The 14,643-nt window shown below is 36.2% G+C and overlaps 1 protein-coding gene across 1 annotated transcript; it reads left to right on the forward strand.

Moving 5' to 3' along the window:
- The first annotated feature begins 2,793 nt into the window (after nucleotides 1-2,793).
- Nucleotides 2,794-11,851, forward strand: ppp1r14d (protein phosphatase 1 regulatory inhibitor subunit 14D). Its single transcript, XM_055172984.2, has 4 exons — nucleotides 2,794-3,193; nucleotides 10,084-10,164; nucleotides 10,462-10,494; nucleotides 11,327-11,851. The coding sequence occupies exons 1-4, from the start codon at nucleotides 3,020-3,022 to the stop codon at nucleotides 11,393-11,395; spliced, it is 357 nt and encodes a 118-aa protein (XP_055028959.1). The 5' UTR covers nucleotides 2,794-3,019; the 3' UTR covers nucleotides 11,396-11,851.
- The last annotated feature ends 2,792 nt before the right edge of the window (nucleotides 11,852-14,643 follow it).

Raw genomic sequence — 14,643 nt, forward strand, 5'->3', positions numbered from 1 at the left:
TTTCAATATGTTTCATTTCCTTATCTCATTACCTTATTTTCTAAGAAAGAACTCACTTCACTCTTGGAAAGGTGCGAAGTTTGCATTATAATCTGCAGTATTACTAGTAAATCCTGTGTATGGACTGTAGATCAATGATATATAATACAATAGTGGATTTAACATCAACATTTAAAATCTATGGTTAAAATTCATGTTTTTTATGAATCCTTCTCATTTACATTTATGCATTAAGCAGACGCTTTTGTCCAAAGCAACTTACAAAACTTAGGAAACAGAAGCGGTGTGTCATAGGAAGGCAATAGTACAAAAGGTGCTTATAACAAGACAACAAGAAGTTTTCACTATTCCTAAACAATACCTGTTTGAGAGAAAAGAAAGAGTTAGTAAAGTCTTGAAGATAAAACGTCCCCCCGTGACAGACTCTTCACAGTTTGGTTTAGGGAGAGTTTGGTTTGGTTTCTCACTTTAAATACCTTGGTGAGTTAATACGAATAATGATTAAACAGTACTAGTGTAGTTTACAATTCTCACCACTAACTGGTTGGTTTTTAGCATTAATATTTCTGAGATATTGGCTGTTTATTAACACTTATAAAGCACACATTAATGCCTGATTCTGCATCCTTAATCCTTTCCGATTCCTACCAATAACTTAACACCTATTTTATAAGCCGTATAATTAGGAGTATATTGTGGGAAAAGTAGTTAATATTTAGTTAATATTGAGAATTGATCCTTGAAAGTGTGACCAGAATAATTTATAAATTATAATTTATATGATGTATTTGAGCCGTGTCAATCTGTGTATCAATAGAATTTATAAAGTGATTATTAGTAATAAGTAATTAAATACTTTTGTAGAGAATAATTCATACAGTAATCTAATCACATGATTGAAGATGTCATTAGTAACTATTTAATTTTTTTTTAAATAACTTACCCAACACTGATTAATACCAATGTATACATATCTGTATTTAAATGTAGGAGTGTTATAAGTACTCGACAACGAATGCCACAGGAGGGCAGTCACACATCATGTAAGACAAACTGATCAGTGAGATTGATAACACAGCCGACACTCGATGACTCACATGAATGCTTTCACATACTTTACCATCTGATCTGTTTTTCTTTTCAAAGCACTGATGTGTGATCAAGTTGATGGTTCCACCCATCAACCACCTAGCAACGACATCAACACCTTGGTAACCACCCAAACGACATCATCAACACCCACCCATAACCCCTCCTCTCATTCGGCTCTGACAGGCCGGGCCTATTTTGGCTGGAGTGAATGAATTTGTTGGCTGTGAAAGTTGAGCTGCTGTTGTTGAATAATTTAGAGTTTGTAACAGACGGCACATCGACAGGCGAACCAGCAGAGCTGCACTTGACTGATATAACCTGGCAAAACAAAGGGGAAATGAGGCGGCCTTTGTTTTTTATCGAAATCGGATCTTGGGATTATCCGAAGCTTGCCTTTTGTCTGGTCTCGTGCACGCTTTGACATGGGAATACACCCCACGATTCAGTTTAGACAGACTGACGGGTGATTCGATGCACAATAAATGTATTTCCCACATATCGAGTTTTGTTCTGTCAAAACGACTACAGGCCGCTTCGTCTCATTGTTACGTCCGCTCGTGCATTATTTATTAAGGTGCGTCCATTTAGTTCAGGCTTTATTGGTCACACACCTGATAATGGGGTCTATAAAAGCCAGGATTGGTTAGTGATGCACGTTTGGAGCATTTCTGGACACCCATGAGCACGATACTGACAAAAGATAAACACTTACACATTACACGTAAGGAATAATTGACGACGGGCCATTGAATTATAAGAAAATAATGCACACCAAGGTGGTAATGCGGCACGACGCGAAGCGGAGGTGTGCATTATTTTCAAATAATTTAAAGGACCGGAGTCAATGATTCTGCTTATACCACGGTTACCACAAACTTTGCTCTCTTGCCTATTTTTAAGACATTTGACAGGTGTGCAGTTTACAGAAAAATAATCAACACCCATAGAACATTTCTCAGCCAATCAGAATGCAGCATTCAACAGACCCGTGGTATAATCTCTGATAATCTCTAGATATGACCTGCATGGGTATACCCTACTATCATCTTAATATCCTGGAAATTACCCATTTCATTGACCTGGCTGATGTTTCTAGGAAAATGGTAGGAAACCTCTCACGATCTGCTCAACAATTGCAATGACAAATGAGTAACCAGTCAGATAAGTGAAAAAGATTTTGACACACGGGCCTCTTTGCGGGTCCTCGTTTAATCGAAACAGAGCAAAGTCGCATCCATTACTCTCAATTTCCTCTGGCACAGCAGAGGAAACTTGCAGTGAAAGCACCATTACCTCAGATAATGGACCAAAGGGTCTAAAGGGTCAACTAAAACCCTGCGTATAAATGATCATTTAGGTGAATGGTAAGCAACAAAGCAGGTCATAAACATTCAGATAGAGACGCACCAACAACATCCAAACAACTGAATAACAATGATGTAGCATCCGCAAAATGCATAAATTATATAACAAATCCAAACACAAATGCATCAAGACTTCATCAGAAATTCTTCATTTGGAGATTAATGAATCTATAAATAACTACATATGCCTTAAAAACAATGCTATCAGTGCATGTTATCAGTCTTGAGTTGAACTATGTTCTTCCTCAGTGCACACACACACAACAATTACACAAGTGTTTCATTACAGAGAGAGAGAGAGAGAGAGAGAGAGAGAGAGAGAAATAGAGAGAGAGAGAGAGAGAGAGAGAGAGACAGACAGTGTTAGTAGAGCACAGACAGAAGACAGCAGCTAAAGAAAGTGTTGGACTGAAGGAACACAAGGATGAATCAGAAACACACAGCAGCATAAAGAGAGATAAATAAACACAGGACAGACATCAAGAGGAAGACTCTGGACTTAGTGCTTCTGTTCCGATAGAAAGAGAGACGTCTCTCGTCCTCCGTCCGTGGTTGTGCCAGGCATGGCGTCGGAACCGGGCGCTCAGTCCAGAGTGATGTTTCAGACCAAAGAGGAGGTGCCTGCCCAAAGGAAACTGGGCAAACTAACGGTCAAATACAACCGCAAAGATCTCCAGAGGAGACTGGACATTGAGGAATGGATAGATGACCAACTGCACGTGCTGTATGACTGTGAGGTGAGACACAACATCACACTTTCCTCATGTCACATTGAGTTGAATAATAACACGAGACACACGTGTATAAAAGTTGATGAGTAATATCTAGTTGTTGCACATGATCATACAATGGCACATGGGAGTATCATGGAAATACAATGAGTTATCATCTTCAGCATCAATGGTTCATATTTATTTTTCAGAGGTTATAGAGATTGACTCTTTGATAGGGACTTGTAAAACTTCTTTTGAGGATATTGTTGATAGTAGGAGTAAAGGAGTCTTAATATCTTAAAATCTGGCTTTGTTGTCTTTTTATTCATTGTCATATTTCTTGTGTTTTGGAGCATATCTGTTTTTAGCATGATAAACATTTTATTACTGTTTTATTGTAGGGCTTCTTGCTGTTTTTTACTGCCTTTGCTCCACTTCACAGCTATAATACTAGATTCTGTTAACCATAAGCCATTTTATAGCTGAAAGCCTTGAAACTTTTAAAAATGTTTTACTCATTAAAGAGTTTGGTTCAAACACAGACCGCCCAACTGTGTTGAAAATACCAGCACAAGATGAGATAAAGATTAAAATACTGATTCTTTTGCATAAAGCATAAAGGTCTGAATTGGGTTCAGGTGCTGGACAACGAATAATAAATCACAAAAAGGCAGACTGATTAAAATGCTGCAAATATCATTTAATCGTGCAATTGACCTTCATCTCTTTGGTGTGCGGGCTTCTTTGTTGTTTTTTCTGTTTTGAAAACAGTGAACTTTACATGTGTAAAGATGACACAAGTGTGATCAAAATGATATATTTCACTGAGTATCGACTCTAATCTGCATCTCTACTGACGTCATGTATTGTGTAAAGTGATGAATACGCACAACATCTGTTGTGTTACATCACTGATGCTGTATCCGTGCTTCATTCTGGGAAACCATGGCAACAGGATTCTGGTTGGTTGAGGAGGCAGAGCAGTGAGCTGTGTTGTGATGATGTGAGCGTGATATTTATCTCCACCTGTTTTCATTGGAGAGAGAATGTGATGATGTTTCTGCACAAACCCGGTTAAAGTGATGTGTTTATTTCCCACGTTCACTCTCTGAGATTAAACCTCAAGAGTAGAATCCATCACATCTCACATTACATTGTGCTAAGTGCTGATTATAACCCCTCAACGCAAAACAAACCACTCGAAATCTGTGATCATTCATCTGCAACAATCTTAAAAACGAAAGGCTGAAATAAAAAGGTTTTTAGTGGAAAAAGATCCTATAATGATAAGAAAGAAATGGTTGTTTTACAGACCTTTGACTTGAAGTTCTCGGGAGAACCAGAAATGCTTTTTTCCCGTCTGGCATCACTGCAAAAAACCCTGAGTGCATTTCAGAGCTGATTTTAGGTTTTAACAGGGACCTCAGAGACTACAGACAGACATCACTCCGTGCAAAACAATATTATTAAATAGAACAAACATCAAGAAATAATATCTGTGACAAACCCTCATAAATGTCTGACCAGGTGCTGACCTTAAAGGAACAGATACAGTAGTATCAGATAATAATCACAAGTGTGTGTGTGTTTACTGTACAGCAGATAACATATTACCAGAAGTGTTTTATGATAATGTAAGGACATGAATAAAGATAGCTCCTCCCCAAAGGAGACTGCATGGGGGAAAAGTGAGTTCCCGGGAAAACAACTCTCTACGATTCACAGTGCACTTCCTAACGTTACTGAGACCATTTGGTTTTCAAAGATCATATATCTGTACTCTCATTATCTCTCAAAGCAAACTGTATATGAAATGCCACATTCTACATGCACAAAGAATCTGAAGCTGATCTTATTTGTTTTTCATTGAAATAACTCATTGCAAGTGGTTACAATGGTCTTACTCTTAGAATTCAATGTTAAAGTGTTAGGAAACTTCACTCAATGTTGATAGACACCTCCCATCTTAGACATAAACCAATCACCACCTGTATGCAAATTAAGGACAGCCCTGAGTTTTACAATAACCAATCAGTACCAAATTCCTATATGCTTTGTTCTTTGGTTATTTAAGGAGATGTGTAAAATTATCTAGAAATGCACCCTCATGATGTTGTTTCTTTGATATAGTATCATGTATTTCATTTTACTTTGAGGAATCTGTAAACAGATCTTCATCATTTGCCAGCTATGCAATATTCTCTTAATTGGATTGTGAATTGACTTTGAATTATGACCTTCCTACCTGGTTAATAAATTGTGTTTGGATTATTCTGTGTTGCTACGAAAGTTATTAACATAAACTTCAATGTATCCTTGTTACCACAATGGCTGAAATCATGCTAGTAACGGACTTAAATCCCAGACTAGATGGCATAGTAGTACATCAGCGGAGGATTTTGGAGATCCGACTAGCACTTGGTGTTAGTGTAAGTTAAATTAGATGCGTGGAGGCTAACAGATGTTGTCTGACCATTCTAAATCAGATGAGCTTCAAACTCTGGTTATTTCAATATTAAAGTGGCAATAAGAAGGATTTACCCCCATCTAGTGGTGAAATTGTATTTTGCATTCAAACGAACAGTGCTGTCTAGCGCCTCGCTTTTCCAAATGCGTGTTGCAACTATGGTAGCCGTTATGTAATCACTGATCTCCTTGTCCGTTGCTACTGGCTCCGAATGAAAACGCATTGTGGAAACGCGTTGGGCTAGTGCTTTTTGTCCCTCTCTGCTATTATAGTTTATCAATACGGCGAAACGATATGGATGCCTCCTTGGACTTACCCTAAAGAGGAGAAATTTTAAGCTTAGAAAAGTCAGATCACTGACAGAAGTCATTTGACACCAACGAGGACATATTTATGAATAAAGACATTGATTTTGATTAATAAAACACTTATAGTCCTACTTACAGTCCTTTAATCTATCTAAGTTGCATATTAAATTTTGACACGATTATACAAAGCTATCATTGGAGAAGTTTTGTTTTATGATAGTGGTCGTGAACCTCTGGTTAGAAATAACTACCTCTATGGGGACTAAATAAAGTATGTTCAGAGATGAGCACACATAAAAGGCGGCCTTCTGAACATACGGTCTAACCTCTAGCAGCGACCAAGCCTGATTCGATTGTGATCGTGGGCCCGCATGATTATTAAATATTAATAAACGGCCGGTGCGTGAGTCCAAAGCGACATGAGTAGCCGAATGAACGGACGCAATAACAAGTAGGGCTAAACCAGAATAACCAAACATCCACCCAAATTCTGCAACTGTTAAAAGTAATTAAAAATCCGATTTATATTAACTTTATAAGAGTCAGATAATAATACCAAATTGCGTAATGCCAAAACGTCATCTACAAGTGGCGGAAAAGACCAAACGCGCTAGAATCCTTCACTATTCCGTTAGTTACCACCATTGGGCCTACAGATGGATGGGGATTATAATGTTCCCCTTACAAAAAACACACAGAGAAACAGTTTTCTCTCCTAAGTAACTTTCTCTTATTTATTTTGAGCAGGATTTAAAGTGAAGATGTTTGTTGATGTTCATGTTTGATGTTACAGTTTTTGAGCCGTTCTCTGTTGTGTCCATGTAATTAACACTGTATAGCGGACAAGTTAAATTTACTTGACAAAAAATGAGAAAAGCTCTTGACAAAGCTGATAAATATCACATTATTTCATCATCGTTTCGCACATGTAGGTCCAGAAAGCTGTTTTTAACCATGATAAGTAAATTCCTAAAGCGGTCATTTTTTCTTATAACGTGTTTCAGGTGTTACTGATCAATCTACAGGTTATTTAGTGCTCTAACAGATCCTCAAGTTTGACTTCTCTGAGTTTTTTCAATCAAAAGTAAATCGTGTTTAAATGTCAATTCAGAGTTCTTGTTGGGATGAAAGAAACACTTGTTACTTTTGTCCCGCTGCATTAATACTGTGGCATTATGTTGAAAAAAAATTTATTCTAATTTTCTTTAATTTAATTTTAGTGTTCAAACTGTTGAAAAAAGTTTTATTCTCAACAGTTTAAGTTTGTAATGTCAGGTTGCTGTTGAAACATTTGATAAAACTGACATTTTATATGAAAATGTAATTTCATTATTTTTTGCAAAGATAAAAAACTAAATCTGTTTGCAGTTACATATAAACAAGGTCATAGTGTATATTTCCTAAAAATAAGTGTAACACAAAACTTTATCTTGTTCTGTTGTGTTACTTTTAACCCAGCTGAAGGGGTCAAGAGTAACAATGCGCTACAGTTATTCCACCTGGTATTGATAAAGCACACGTGTGAGCTATCGACCGCAGCAAAAATATATCTCTGACAAATACATTATTAACTGAAAAATGTTACTTTCGCCCCTGCTCTCCCCTAACTTTAACTTAACATTTCTAGTAATTCCAATATAATTCAGCAAGTGTATTTAACTTAATTTTATAAGTTGATTTAACTTGAAATAATTTGTTATATAATTTTCTTTGTCTAACATCTCCACTTAGTTAACAGTGTTCAATGATTTTTTTATTGTTAATTCATTGTATTACTTTTACTGTTATAACACGATGACTTCACAAAATTATCTTTTACAACAAAACAATATTAATAACATAAGAGCTTAAACCTTTTATGAACAACTATTTAAGTAGTTAAAGTTCTTATCAGTTCTTATTCTGTGAAAAAGCTTAAATAATTGAAATATTCAGGCACAAAGGATTATGGATATTCCTCACAACATGAACTGATCATTTTAAGTTCATTACACTTGAATGTTTTAGTTTAATGGATTTTATACGCTTAAAAGCAAAATGAACTCAGATATTTTAAGTCCAAAAATCTAAATATTAAGCGATGTTTACGTCATTGTTTAAGTAAAGACAATATCTGGGTTAACAGTGAATGTTTTATAATCAGTGTAAATGATTGAATGGGTCTTTGTATCTCATCCAATATCATTTGTGGCAGTATGCGGTACTTACATGCGTTTACATTATTTTGATGATAAAGTTTATAAGATGTTTTTCTTCCGTTTTGAACTCAGTATTGTCTATTTGAGATTGTTTAAAGCACTATTAGCCTACATAGATGGTTTTCCAGACAACTACAAAATAAAAGTTAAACATTTCTCATATGGCAGCAGTGTGATTGATCGCTGTAGTTTAAGGATTGGCTGTGAGTTTGTTCCACATTGGTAAAGAAGATTAATTTTGCATGAGCCACTGCGGGATCTCTGACGTTTCCTGTGGAAGTATCTGTAAGCCCCGCCCACTCTATCAACAGATGCATTATTCATGAGCACCTGTAATGAGTGAACTCATGGAGTTACTCTGTCCAGCCCTAACATTAAAATGCACACTTATGGCCTTTCTTAATAAAAATCATTCATGTCTAGGTTTGGGTAGAGGTACAGAAGGTCAGAAAAAAATGGTACAAAATATAGTCCTAAACTGTCACTGGGCAGTACCCTTTAAAAAGGCCCTAATATGTACCATATAGGTACAGAAATGTTCACATTTGGTACCAATATGTACCTCTGAGGTACTTATATGAACTCTTTAGGTATAAAAGTGTACTTTTTGAAGAGGTATCACCCCAGTGTCAGCTAGGGACCATTTTTCTGACAATGTAACAACACTTATAGTCAAGCTTGCTTTAGAAAACATCATTAATAAAATAATACAATAAATACACTACATTTAAAATTACCCAATGCTGGGTTGTTCTTTCAACCCAACTGCTGGGTTATTATTACAACCTGTGGCTGGGTAACAACAACCTAGCATTGGATAATTTTTAACCCAGCAGTGGCATGCGTTCTGTCCAATATTCATCCAGCATCTTAGCTGGATATGTGATCTTCTATCATGCTGAACCTTCGTATAACATTTTAATGAAAGTGGTGGTTAATCACATTTTTATTGCAATAACTGTGGTGTTTTGATATAAACTAGGATTACTGCGCTAAATGTTTGGCCTTAATTTATGGTTTGATACTGCAGTGTTCTTGTTTGCTGTCTCTACATTATGTAATAAATGTATTGTAATGTTAATGTACATCAGAAAGCTCATATTGAAGAAGATTTCCACAGTTTTGAAAAGATTTGATTGGCTCAGAGCCTGCAGCAGGAAAAAAGTGAAGATAGATTAGATTAGCAGTGGATTCCTGTTAGGAAATAAAACCTCGCCTGTCGTCCTGCATGTAATCTCATTCAAACCCAACAAACACAAACTGATCAGCTTCAGTCACTGAGACCAACAAACTTTCATTAACCATAAATTATACATTGCAATTGTTTGCATGTAGATACAGATACAGTATAGTTTTCGGCATCATAATGATACACATGTGACATGTGTGAGGAGGACGGCATCAGTAATGGCATCTGCCCTTGTGAAGTAATGATCATCCAGCTAACTGTGCAGTTTCATCTCTGGATTCCTCTAATATTCATGTGTGCAGCTATTAGTGCTGTGAGGTTAAAGTCAATCACGGGGTTTTAAAAGTGCTGTCACTCCGAGAGCCGTAATTTCTCTTTTCAGCTTGATGTGTGATGCTTTTAAGAGCGGATATCATTAAAAGCATCCAGCAGAGATGTAATGCTTCAGATTCTTCACAGACCTTTTAAAAGGACAATTAGGAACTTCACAGAAAGTAGATCACACATGACATTTCTAAATGATGAAATGGCTCCAGTGCACTCGTTTGATTGGACGATTGCTCTTCCCAGATTGATTGGTGGATTGATGACATCATCAGCGATGTCTTGTGTTCTGGATCAATGACTTTAGTAATTATGAATTGATTTGTTAATGCAATTAAAGGGAGCGTAATTAATGACATTATTATATGCAAAGTGCATCATTGGCTTCTGCTGAAGAGGACATTTTATTGATGTTGTTTGACTGTGAGGAGGAAGACATCCCTGAACTAGAGATTGACATTGATGAACTTCTAGAGCTTCCAGATGAAGAACAGAGATCAAGACTGCATGTATGTTCATCATCTGCTTGCTTAAGAAAGTGTTGGGATTGTGTCTATTGCTGCAAACTGTAAAAAGTTGGATCCACTTAAAAAAATGTATTCAATTAACAATTTTTTTTTAACTAAAACTTTCTCACTTTGAAAATTTTACATTGAAAATAAATGAAAATAAAATAAGTTGAAAATATATATTTTTTAAGTTGATTGAACTTTTTTACTTTATACAGTGCATGCATTTGATTGTATCCATATGCATCCTAAAAACAGGCATTAATGGATGGTGCTCATATTTGTTCTTTTTAACAGGAGCTTTTGCAAGAATGTGGAAAGCCAAAAGAGGTAAAACTGAAGTTTTTAAAGACCCATGACATCATAAACATTATATAGATCTTAAAAGGACTGTTGTCTTCTTGATGAAGAGACACTTTTTATGCTTTAAGCCTCTAATGATGATGATCTGCATTGTAAACACACATAAAAATATCAAACTACATAATACTGTAAAAAAAATTACAGTAGTTTCACTGTAAAAAAATAGCTGTAATTATGCAGCTGGTTGCCAGTAACTTACTGTAGATTTTACATTTATGTTATTTACTGGCAACAGTTTGTTCAAAGTTAAATGAACATGAAACATTTTCAGTCTCTATCTTTTACAGTAAGTTACTGGCAACCAGCTGCATAATTACAGCTATTTTTTTTACAGTGAAACTATATTAATTGCTCAACTTACTTAACTTACCAAATAAGTGGAAAGTGTATATAACGCAACAGTGTGTGTTTTTTGTTAATATTGTATGTTTAAGTTGCATAATTGTTTTACATTATGATCTACTTTATGGTGAAAAAATATTAACAAGATGCTACACGCTTTTAGCAAAAAGCTGCAAAAATATTGTCTATGTGTGGATTTTGCAAGTAGAAAGCAATTTTTATTTTAGAAATTACCTCATAAATCACATAAAATACTAGAGAAAAGTTTTGTAGTTCATAAAGTATATTGAGATTAGATTATTTATCATGATATGGTTATAAACTATAACATCTCTATAACATGTCTCAAATGTTGTTAATGTATTTTTACTGTAATAGTAACAAGATTTTTGGAAAGAGTTTTATGATCGTTCATGATCTCTCTCTCTCTTTCTTTCTTTTGTTTTCATGAGCACAGGACTTTATTAATGGGCTGCTTTATCGGATGAAGGGACTGCGCAAGATGTCTGGATCTCTGAAGAAATAGGATAGGTCAAAGTCTGGATTGTTCAAGATAATGTGAACTTTTCTGCTCCGCCCCCTCCCCATTCCGGCTGTAGCTCCGCCCCCTTTACCTCCCTGTATGTAGAGTCTGTGAGGACTATTATAATTCACCACACACACACAAACACACACACACACACACACACACACACACACACACACACACACACACACACACACACACACACACACACACACACACACACACACACACACACACACACACACACACGGGTCATTGATGGGAGCTTCTCTAAAAAGTGTTTTGCCCACTAATGTACAGTTTTAACATCCATCCAGCAGACGCAGGTTCACATCGCAGATCAAATGTATCGCCGACTACTTAAATGATTTTTTTGTGATGTACATTTGGTTGTCTATTTATATGTTTTCATTTTGACAAGTGTTGTATTTAACAATAAACCATTTCTTTTCAAGATTTAAGATTCAGACTCAACATTCAAAACATTTATTAGTTATAATTCATAAATTAAGAGGATTTCTTTCTTAGGTTTTTCTGGTTTCAGTTTGCAGATATGTGGGAATTGCTTGCCATCCACTTAACACAATGCAGGTGTTTTTAGTAATAAAATTAGAAAAATTGTCATTGGGAGAAACTTAAACAATGCTTAAAAAATGCCAACATCATATGCCAAGCCCTGAATAAACTGCATAAAATTTATGATAAAAAATAAATTTGTGATGTGCCATCAGTTGTGGTCTTGACCGGTCTTGAAATAAAATTCTGAGTCCTCTTGGTCTGAGACCAAGACCTTTAAAAAGACCGGTCTCGAGAACTACAAGACAAGTAAGAAAGAATAAAGATAATTGTTGATGGTTAACTTTTATATATTTTCTAGTTTAGTCATTAACTCTTGAAGTTCCTGAAGGGGTAAAACATCAGCTCAGGTTTAACCAGTGATGGTTAGTCTCATTTTCATGAGATTAAAAGCTCTTTCTGCAGTTTTAAACTGATGGGTAGATTGATGTTTTCTTTACTGTATAAATGAGACTCTGATAACAGCACAGATGTTATGAGATTTCTCCTAAATCTCTGAGGTGTCGTCTTTATACAGTTGTGTTCAAAATTATTCAACCCCAACTGAAATTGATTGTTTTGGCCGGTTTGACATTGATTTTGATCATTCAGTCATCCTGCTTACAATTACATCAAAGAGGCATGTGTAGGTCAGACAAATATAACATAACATTTATAATGAAATAACCACAAATGTCTTTTCTGTGCTCACATCATTATCAGTTTTATTCAACCCCCAAGTGACATTCAATCTAAGTACTTAGTACAACATCCTTTTACAGTTAAAACAGCTTTTAAACGTGAAGCATAGCTTGACACAAGTGTCTTGCAGCGATCTACGGGTATCTTCGCCCATTCATCATGGGCAAAAGCCTCCAGTTCAGTCACATTCTTAGGCTTGCGCACTGCAACTGCTTTCTTTAAGTCCCACCAGAGGTTCTCAATCGGATTTAAGTCTGGTGACTGCGATGGCCACTTCAAAATGTTCCAGCCTTTTTTCTGCAACCATGCTCTAGTGGATTTGGAGGTATGCTTGGGATCATTGTCCTGTTGAAAGGTCCAACGTCTCCCAAGCCTTAGGTTTGTGACGGACTGCAACACATTGTCATCCAATATCTCCTGGTACTGAAGAGAATTCATGGTACCTTGCACACGCTGAAGTTTCCCTGTACCTGCAGAAGCAAAACAGCCCCAAAGCATGATTGACCCCCCACCATGCTTCACAGTAGGCAAGGTGTTCTTTTCTTCATAGGCCTTGTTTTTCCTCCTCCAAACATAGCGTTGATCCATGGGCCCAAACAGTTCTAATTTTCCACAGAACACTATCCCAACACTTCTGTGGTTTGTCCACATGACTTTTGGCATACTGCAGTCGACTCTTCTTATTCTTTGGAGACAGCAAGGGGGTGCGCCTGGGAGTTCTGGCATGGAGGCCTTCAGTACGCAGGGTGCGCCGTATTGTCTGAGCAGAAACTTCAGTACCCACATCTGACAAATCTTTTCTCAGTTCCTCAGCAGTCACACGGGGACTTTTTTCCACTCTACGCTTCAGATCGCAGTTAGCATCTTTTTTCTGCCACGACCAGGAAGCGTTTCAACAGTGCCCTTTGCCTTGAATTTGCGAATGATGCTTCCTATGGTGTCTCTTGGTATGTTTAACATCTTTGCAATCTTCTTATAGCCATTGCCCTTCCTGTGAAGATTAATCACCTCTTCTCTTGTCTTCCTGGACCATTCTTTTGACTTCACCATGTTTGTAACCACACCAGTAAATGTTTAGAAGGAGTTGAGTATCACAGTCATTTTAAAGCTGCCTAATTGGTGCTTATTAGGCTTTATTGCTGTTCCCTGACATCCACATGTGTTTTTAGTACCTGATTGAAAACACTTCAATGAACCTCTGTTCTTCAGAGTGGTAGTTCTTTAAGGGGTTGAATAATTGTGTCAATGAAGAATTCACAAAAGAAACATTTACTACTATATTACAAAACCAATTGATGTCATTTTAGTTGCATATGGTTCTTTAAGAAGTCATTGTAGGATTTCATTCTGAATACAATTACAAATGTACACTAAATTCCCTAAAACCCTTAACAGCATTGGGGGGTTGAATAATTTTGAACACAACTGTATATGTATATCCACCAAAACATTATTTTGACAAAATATATGTATCAGCTCTATAGTTTGCTTTAAAACAAACTTGAAATGTATAAAATATATTTGCTTATTTGGCAACCTAAACTCCAGCTTCTGCGTCTACAAAAGGTACCAAGTAGTGTCAGGAAGCTTTCTGTAGCATCTTTAAATAATAAACATCTCCCCAGAGTTTATAAGTATTGTCTGCTCATATTGCACTAATGCATTCAACTTCCCAACATATCTCGATGTCGGTATGTGACAAACTTGCTTTCCATTCTGTCCATTTAATTATTTATAAGAACAGGAAACAGCAGCCGAATATAAACACAATGTATATGACTGTTCAAACTCCAACAACCTACAAAATGAAACCATAATCGTCCAATGAGTAAGAACAGCAGCTGTGTTTTAAAAAATTAATCTCAGATCAGATGTTTATATGGCTAAAGACCTAAATGTTTATAAGTGTCACACAAACAAATCAATACAACAAATTAATATAATTCACATGTGTCCATTTGTGCAAAAACCAATCAAGTGAAATTCATATA

Source organism: Misgurnus anguillicaudatus, chromosome 7 (genome assembly GCF_027580225.2).
Source record: "Misgurnus anguillicaudatus chromosome 7, ASM2758022v2, whole genome shotgun sequence".
NCBI classification, from domain to species: Eukaryota; Metazoa; Chordata; class Actinopteri; order Cypriniformes; family Cobitidae; genus Misgurnus; species Misgurnus anguillicaudatus.